The sequence below is a fragment of the Branchiostoma floridae genome, chromosome 17, assembly GCF_000003815.2.
Source record: "Branchiostoma floridae strain S238N-H82 chromosome 17, Bfl_VNyyK, whole genome shotgun sequence".
Taxonomy (NCBI): Eukaryota; Metazoa; Chordata; class Leptocardii; order Amphioxiformes; family Branchiostomatidae; genus Branchiostoma; species Branchiostoma floridae.
In genome coordinates this window covers 17,875,425-17,884,508 of record NC_049995.1, presented here as the reverse complement: position 1 = coordinate 17,884,508, position 9,084 = coordinate 17,875,425, and the positions used below count along the sequence as shown (strand labels likewise).

General features: G+C 42.9%; 1 protein-coding gene across 1 annotated transcript in view; it reads left to right on the top strand.

Annotated features, from left to right (window-relative positions):
* Positions 1-4,902: 4,902 nt before the first annotated feature.
* Positions 4,903-9,084, top strand: part of LOC118404433 — a 4,310-nt gene continuing 128 nt past the window's right edge. Inside the window, exons 1-7 of the mRNA XM_035803507.1 lie at positions 4,903-5,043; positions 5,519-5,635; positions 6,039-6,147; positions 6,612-6,683; positions 7,101-7,237; positions 7,816-7,952; positions 8,170-8,956. Coding sequence (XP_035659400.1) covers positions 5,588-5,635; positions 6,039-6,147; positions 6,612-6,683; positions 7,101-7,237; positions 7,816-7,952; positions 8,170-8,956 — 1,290 coding nt within the window. The 5' untranslated portion in view covers positions 4,903-5,043; positions 5,519-5,587. The remainder of the gene's footprint in view (positions 5,044-5,518; positions 5,636-6,038; positions 6,148-6,611; positions 6,684-7,100; positions 7,238-7,815; positions 7,953-8,169; positions 8,957-9,084) is intronic.

The window sequence follows — 9,084 nt, the reverse complement described above, 5'->3', positions numbered from 1 at the left end:
CTTGTTTGAAGAAAACAGCACGGAACGGTTATATGAGCCATGATTTGATTTGATTTATTGAGATTGCAAACGATACAATACACGTGGGCCACAGGCAGCGGTATGCTGGTGTTGTGGCCCACACATGAATACATACATACATTTTTATTGCTATTGATTCTATGTATATTGGATGCCAATCAGTCAATGGCAGTTTTCTAGTACAGTAGAAGCCGCCTAATTGCACAGCCTATTTGCCAGTAAATTTCCTCCAAAGTTAACGCTGCCTCTGTCTGTCTGTCTGCTTCCATGGTCATGGTACTATTATGTAACTGCAAAATATGGTTCAAACACAGGGCCTGGTATACATATAATAGGCAGTAGAAGCCAGTTAATTGCACAATGGATTAACGCACACTTCTGTTACCTGCACGGAATCCCCAAATCCCAAACCGATGCGGTCCACCTAGATAGCTTCGCATTATTGCACCATAAGGGTAATTGCACGAAATTTACTGGCAAATAGGCTGTGCAATTAGGCGGCTTCTACTGTACTAGAAAACTGCCATTGACTGATTGGCATCCAATATACATAGATGTCAATAGCAATAAAAATAGGTGAGTTCAATAACTCATTACACTTACTCTATGTTCATCATTAGAAATAGTTTTAGTAGGTGCCATGTAAACTTAAGTTAAGAATGTCACATACCTTTTACAGTCGAGAAGAACTCTGAACATCTCAGCTCCTCTCTGAAAAATAGACACACGTCACTTCAGGTTATTAACTACTAGTAGTATATACTTTGATACGTTGATGAAGACACCCAGGTAATAAGAATATGCCAAATGGTAATTACTCAAACAACTGGATATGATTTTGGAAACAGTCTGACATTTCAGATAGCATCCAGAACCTATATCAGCCAACAAGGAAGTTTGTAAACAAAGCAGTTTGTAAACAAAGCAGTTTGTAAACAAAGCAGTTTGTAAACAAAGCAGTTTGTAAACAAAGCATGCTCTAAGTGTCAGGCCTTACTTGGAATCTAATATATTCTTTTCCAGCTTGTCTATGTCTACACTTTCCTCCTCCCCGCCCTGATGTGCGTGTCTCCGGTAAGCTGTCGCCAACCCAGGCCGGTTTTCCCGCCATTTTCTCCGTGTTTTGGACGTGACGAGCTGAAAACCGTCTGCGGCGTCCGCAGCGCTACCGGGCGCCGCCATCTTGGGTATGGAACATGCCATTCAGAGGCATCAGGGGGAGAATATACATTACATTAACTTTTTTGTGGTGGTGAAAAACCTATGGAATTTAAAACTATGGCTAAAAGCTTTCAAAATAAATCTAGTTATAGTCAAAATGTCTCTTATCTTAAAGTTTATGTCTCTTTGTAAGTCAGTAACAAAGAAAAATGGTGCCAGTGTCGCCTGTAAACTATGGTGCGATATCTTCACGAGAACGTCGGTATGAGGCCACAAATTTGAAAATGGCGGATGCTTCGAAAAAATCAGAGTATTTCGCGCTGTCGACAGATTTGTTTTCGCCTGTTCTGCGTCCGTATTAGGTTTTTTTCCAAGAGTTCCAAGTAGTGCAGGTAAGCTTTTATGCTTTTTATTTTGGCCATATGATTAAGTACCATCCTGCGCAAGTAGTCTGTTCCAAAATCACGCCTTTCAACGTTTCGCTCCCGTAAAAAAATGCCCCCCTCCCCACATATTTCTGTCTAAAAATCTTTCTCGTTTCTGTTCCAAAAGTCATCGCAACTAAACTTTAAAAGATTTATATGTTCCAAAAAAAACTGTTACTAGGTATTAGTGCAGATGTAGATGAGGATGCTATGTTGGAATCTTCACGACAGCAGACGGCATGTTTCTTTCTGTTCTACTCGCCCCTCTGGTTGTTTCACAAAATTCCTGGGGAGAGCCCTGAAGTTATGAAATCTGTCAACAGCATTTTTGTAAAAATTTATTCAATTGCGGGAAAAAATTTTTTTTTAGGTTGCCACAGGTTGCGTCTTTTTTAGGTTGCGTCTTATTTTTCTTTAATTTGAATTTCCAGGCATCACCAACAAAATCCACCATGACGAGCATTGTCAGTGGTAAAACCCAGCTGGAGTTCCAGCTTCCACCGGGCAGTAGCGGTGTGCACCGTTACCATGGCAACCTGAAGCGTTTCCCCGGCAACCTCCCGCCCACTGGCAGCCACCCAGGCAGGGACGCGCGACCTTTTGCCCTTCAGAAGCAGAACCAGCTGGCGTTTAACGTCAACATGGCAACCGCGGCCGACAGTCTCACCAAGAGGTACGGAACCTTGTCTTAATTCTGTTTCTTACTTACTATCTAAACTTTGTCTTCACTTTCTTCGCTTATCAATTGATAGAGAATACAGGCTTTTCATTTGACGTCATCCGCGCTATGTTGAATTACAGTGTATGTTGTTAACCACATAAAAATGCTACTGCTTAATTCAATTACCCGCCAACATGGTCATCGGAGGATTCAATTATAATTAGTACGACGTCAATGAAAAGCCTGTATATTTGCTAGTTAACGTGCTGTTTGACAGATCTGCTCAGAGTCACTGACAAAAGGAAGTACTAGTAGACGCTACCTGAAATATCAAATCCTTTCGAAAATCATCTCCAGCTGCTTGAGTGTGTGTTTGTTTGTTTGCTTGTTTGTTTGTTGTACGGAAGTCAGGAGACAGGAACAGCTGACCAGGGCAGGCAGGATGGTTAGGGTGTAAAACATGCTGTTCAACAAGATTTCCTCAGTCACTGACAAAAGGTAGTAACGTTAGATGCTACCTCAAATATCTAACTGTTTCCAAAATCATATCCAGTTGATTGAATAACTGCTATGTGGCATATCTTATCACCCGGATGTCTTACCTTTGTCCATGTAGGTACCGGAAACCTTCTGCTGTCGTCGTGGAGAAACTTGGTGCCTCACCGGTGAGTAGAAACGACCCCAGTGCTGTGTCAGCCGGACAGATGTCACTTCTCTCCCAGGAGAAACTTTCTCAGGCGTTGTTTCTCGCCAGACGGGATAACGCGAAACGTAGGAGGAATGATCAGGTAATCAACATGGCTGATGTGGCAACAACAGACTCGGGAGTGAGGGAAGACAGTGAAGAAGACTGTAACATTGACGTTGCACAAGAAAGAAACACTCAGAGGAATAGAAATCAACAACAAAGTAGAAATAGATCTTCTAGTAGTATACAAGGAAGAAAACCAGCCAAGACTTCCAGTGCAAGAAAACCGACATCCGAGAATTTACAAGTGTCACCACCCAGGGTGAAGCAGAGGCACAGAGACATGCCATCATCACCTGGGCTGGTTCTTAGGCTGGCGGAAGACTCACCTGGGGTTTTACCTGGAGACTCACCTGTGTTACCTGGAGACAAGCCCTCCAGACAGGTGAGGAAACTTCAGAAGGAGCTCCAGAGGTACATCCGGGAGCTGGAGGGACACTTAACACAAGGTGAGGTCTGGGCTGTATAGAGGTTTTATTTTCAGATTGTCAGTCTGTGTCTGTGTAAAAATTTGGTTCTGTGTATTAATTATAAGTTGAATACTGTAGAGTGTTAGGAAGTGAAGGAGAAGATGAATGTAACTGTAACTTAGTGTAAGCTGACACTTGACAGGAAGAGGAGGTCAGAACTTTGAAACTCAGAATCAGCAGGAAATTCATTTTGACCAGAAAACTTTACTAATCCCCTAAAATCATTTGACATTGGTGAAAATTTGCGCTGGTTTTGTTTTGAAGGGTTTACTGGTAAGTTTGAAATACCCACCATGAATGTGCAGTTGCAACATAGCATTCCTGTATCATGGAATTGTTTCAAACTCAAACCTTAAACACCTGTGATACCTGACACCTCGAGTATCGAATTCCCCGCACCTGCAGGTCAGGTTCCGAGTCCGTCCAAGCGAAAGCGGCGCGGTAGCGTGGAGAAAATCTCGGACACGGAGGACGATCCCAGGTCAGAGGTCAGGAGGCAAGAACAGCTGACCAGGGCGGGCAGGATGGTCTACACACTACAGCACCAGGTGTGTGTTTGTTTGTTTGTTTGTTTGTTTGTTTGTTTGTTTTGTTGTAGTCGTTGAAGACTTCAACGTGCATTCTTTCTGGAATATAAAAGTGTAGGGGAAAGAATATGTCAGTAAAAGTAAAAAAGTGTGAAGCATTTACAGTTTAAATTCAAACCAGCAAATGGAAGATGATCAAATGGAATATGATGTGAACTGATTGCCCCAAAATTGCATACAGCAAACTGTTGGGTGCTGTCACTCACACACACTGTGAAGATGTACACTGTAAATATCTCCTTGTGTACTGTCTTGCTCAGATACTTTCTTATCTTTTATTTTCTCTTTTCCAGATAGCAGAAGTTGAACAGGACCTGAGCAGGCCTGCCAGTGAGAAAACCAAGCAAGCCAGAAAGGTTTTTACATGCTTGTCTTTTCCGTACAGTATCAAAGTTAGAATGTATAATTATTCAGATACACACAATCTTTAGCACACGCCACACGCATTCCATGGTGGTTTGGTTTGGTTTGGTTTATTGAGATCTCCATTAGTGACAATTCACTAGTCTTCCTGGAGTCCGTGCAGAGTTTTCACAAATTTTAAGTTAAAACGGTGTATTGTAACATATTCCCAAGGAGCCTTTATCAGATAAAAGCTCCTTGATACTCCTGAGAGGCAAAATTACTGTCAGAGTGGTCACAAATGAACTTAAGTGACATCCCTGGTCAATCAGAATTTCATACTTGTCAGAGGATCTGCTCCCCAGTGTAAGGGCATCTAGTGCGTCCAATTTCTTGTTATTTTAAGAAAAGCGTGTCCAAATGACGCCATGACACATGCCTGGCTAAAAGCCTGGTCTTCTGTCCTTTTCTTGAGACGACCTGAGATGACCTTTCCGCTGTGTTCTAGGCTCATGTCTTAAAGAAGCTGGGAGCTGCTCATCGAGCTGCAGTGAAAGTTCTTCAGGTGTTCATCCAGCAGCTGCCTGACCAGTACAGCGGGGGAGGGGGGCTGCCGGCCGTGTACCAGGTCTGTTTGTTTGTTTGTTTGTTTACCTGATCAGTACAGTGGGGGAGGGGGGCTGCCACCAGTGTACCAGGTCTGTTTGTTTGTTTGTTTGTTTGTTTACCTGATCAGTACAGCAGGGGAGGGGGGCTGCCACCCGTGTACCAGCAGGGGAGGGGGGCTGCCAACGGTATACCAGGTCTGTTTGTCTGTCTGTCTGTCCGTCTGTCTGCTGTCTGTCTATCTGTCTGTGTGTACCAAAGAACACATTGAGTCCTTGACTTGTACAAGAAAGTAGTCGCCATGCTCAGTAGCAATAACATTTCTTAGGATAAAGAAGCATTGTTTTTACACAACCAGCAGGTACTTAGTACATTGCTTAGTAATCCTTTTTGATGTAAATACCTGCTGGCCAACAAGTTGTGTCAAAAAATTCTCCTATGTTCTACCAACCTGATGAGACTATTTTCGGAAATAATATTTCTTGTCAATCATCCAGGACCTTGGTCATGTGATCAAGCAGCTGTCCCAGGTGTCTGCACAGCTGCAGGTGGGGTCAGCCGAGGTCATGTCGGCAGAGAGTCTGCTGCAACTACTGGGTAGGACACAAGTACAGGTACGGTTGGCTGTTCTTGTTTGTTTATTTATTTGTTTATATTGCGGACATGTCAGCGGAGAGTCTGCTGCACCTGCTGGGTAGAACACAGGTATTATCGGCTCTTCTTCTTTGTTTGTTTGTTTACATTAAGGACATGTCAGCTAAGAGTCTGCTGCAACTACTAGGTAGAAGACAGGTACAGTCCGTTGTTCTCGTTTTTTGTTTGTTTGTTTGTTCAAACCAAACCACAAAAAAAAAGTTTGTGGGTGGAAGCTCATCCGGTTGTTGACTCAAAACTCTTTTCCATCTGCTTGGGGAAAACCGGCAGAACGGATACCAGAACCATTACTGTTCTAACTAAAAATAAGAAAGAAATAGGGTAACAAAGTTTAACAACAGTTTTTTTTTCTGTGTCCTGTAGCCCAAGCCTTCCTCAGAAGTCACAGCACACAAGAGGGTACCTGAAGGTCGTATGAAGGTCAAGACAAGACGTGGCCAGCCTGTCTGGAAAGACAGGCCTGCACGGACAGGTATGACTGGAAGTTCTTTGATCACAACTGACAGTAGTGCCAGTAGTTACTGTTAGTTGTACAATGTAGTATTCATTTTTTTTAAAGTGGTAGTAGGTAGCTATATATAGGTTTGCATGGTTAGGGTAAACATATAGGGACAGTGGGTTATTGTCTACAGTGTCTAGGGCACAGTATTGGAAGGTGGAGCCCATCCCTTTTCTTCCGCCGCCCTTTTAACCTCCCCAACTGAAGTCAGGCACCCATTTTTACACCTGGGTGGAGTGAGGAAAGTTGTGTCAAGTGCCTTCCCCATTGAAGAGCACAAGATCGGTAGAATGACAGGATTTGAACCCAGGACCTCTGGCTTCTGGGCCAAGCACCCTAAAGTTATCTCGCACAACTCCACTTGTAGTAGCCCAGCCTCCAAAATATGTAACCAGAAGACCACCTGTATGACTCCTTGGTGCTTGTACCTTCTCCAGGGCCCAGACTGCACCCAGCTCACAGACTGGAGGAGGATATGTCACAACTACTGCACCAGGAGACAAACGATGGTGGGCTCTATTTCTTCACTAACATGTTTCTTAATCTGACTAATCACTATTCTTCTTGTTAATTTATATAAATCAGGCACCTGGCCTACATGTATATACAGTGTCACGTACAATAAGCTAACCATAGCTAAAAATAATTGTGTGTAATTTGTATCTAAGAAAGCTCCAAAATATGCTACGCTTTTTTTCATCTTAAGATCAGGACTGTCTCTCTCGTTGTTTGGGAGTCCATGTTTTTGATTTTCATCGTCAAATCTGTCATTTTGAGTTTACTAAAATGCAGTTTCATGTCATAATTTTTTAATTATTTGAACAGGACAGGGTGGATTTATTTCTGTTGCATAAATCAAATGTGGAGGGAAGTATAGGTTCTGGAAACAGTCCTGATCTTAAGATGTTTGCCCTTGCTTCTTCCAGGAAACCCAGAGAGGGAAGACATTCTCCGTGCAGGTATTGCTGCTTTAAGAAGGACCAGCGCCAGGAAACCTGGGAAGGTGCAACGTCTTACCCATCCCGCTAGGCGGAGGGGGGTTCTGGTGTCCCCAAAGTCAAAGGTACAGCTGGCAAAACTTTGTAAGGCCTTTCCAGTTCAGTTTGTTTTAAAATAACTCACCTTTATCTGGAAGAAACAGTTAGAAAACAGTGATTGTGTTTATTATGTTATTGACTGATGGGAAAGTCTATACCTAGTTGGTAAGTGATACCAGTCTACCACACTACTGTCACCTTTACTACACTTGTACACGTCAGAAATGAACGTTGGCAAAACTTGAAAATTGATATTTATATTAGGCCTCTCCATGTCAACCTGTCGGTTCCCAGATTTAAAAAACTTAACTTGATGAATCAGTTTGAAATCAGTGGCAGTACTACATTGTAGGAGTAAAACTAAAAGTATTGTTATTGTCATTAATTTGTTTAAAGTCTCATTTGGAGGGTCTTCACCTTTAAGTTAGTAAATGCACTTTCAGAAAGTGAATTTAAAAAACATATTAAATGAGATAGCTGTTTTCCTCTCAGCCATCAGTTTGTATATAGACCCGTTGCTGAATATTTGTATTTTTATACCTTGCATGTTTAGCCATTCTAGGAAAAGTAGTGAAAGATCGTTTGTTTGTTTATTTGTAAACAGAGGACACCACGGCGACCGCCACACTCTCCCGTAGGCAAGCACACGCTGGCGTCCTGGGCCAAGGTCAAACCACCGCTACCATATATGGGCAAGGAGAACAGGACGCCACCGCCAAGCCCCCCTCCCCAACATGTCAGGTGTGGCTGCTTTTCTGACTATATAGATTGGAAAGTGTACAAAAGATTTTTGATTATCATTATTTATGGTGGTAATTCTAGATATCTTTGTATGTACATCTTACAGACAGAAGGACTGAATCTAATTTCTATTGCAAACTTATATGTTTTAATAATGACAGACTGTTTATCATCTAGTACGTTGCTTACAGTACAATTTAATTATGATTGTTGACAGGTACAGAGAACGATCTTTGTCACCCAGAGGGAGCTCCCTCAACCCCCATAAGAGCCCCAAGGTGGGGTCGGCTGTAAGAAGAAGTTTAAACTACAGAGACACTTTCAGGAACCAAGAAGCCTTAGAGAGAAGAAGGGAAGAAATAACGGATCCTTCCAGACACCCCAGGACATCTCAAGATGCTAGAAGGAGCCTTGACTTTAAGGAGGAGTACAGAAACCCAGGAGGAGTGGAGATAAGAAGGGATGGTCTAACCTATAGTCCTTCAAGACTTTCCCCTAATGGCAGAAGGAATGCAGACTTGAGGAACTTGTACGAAAACCCAGACATGGAGAAGAAAGGGGGAGAAATACCTGAAGACTTCTTAAGTCACCCAAGAACCTCCTTAGGGTCTTTGAGTAGTCATCAGGACATGTATGGGGGTTATGAGGAAACCAGAGGAAGGCAATCTAGGGACGTATATGGGGTTGTTAAAGAAACTGGAGGAAGGGATGTGAATGGAGGTTTTAAGAGAGCTGGAGAGAGGGGAGGAGAACATGAGGGCTTGTATGGGGGTTTCCAGGATGCTGGAATGAGGAGAGAAGTTGAGGAGCGTTACCTCGACAGGAGAAAGCAGCTAGGAGACAACTTACCTGTCTTAAGGAACGCGGTTCTCGATCAAGTGTTTGAAAACACGTCTGCAGAGCTGCAGAGGTTAGAAGGTCAGAGGTCAGCCCACCAGGAGGTCATCGCCCTACAGGACATGTCAACCTTGAACAACATCCTACAGAAGCTACAGCTGGTGGAGGTGGGTTTCTTTCTTTCTTATCTTCTTAGCATATCAGAAGTAAGTTGGGAAAACTTTACCCTTTAGATGTTAGAATGTCTTGAGACTAATAAAAATGATATTTGCCAGTCAATGCTGGATTCCCTTCT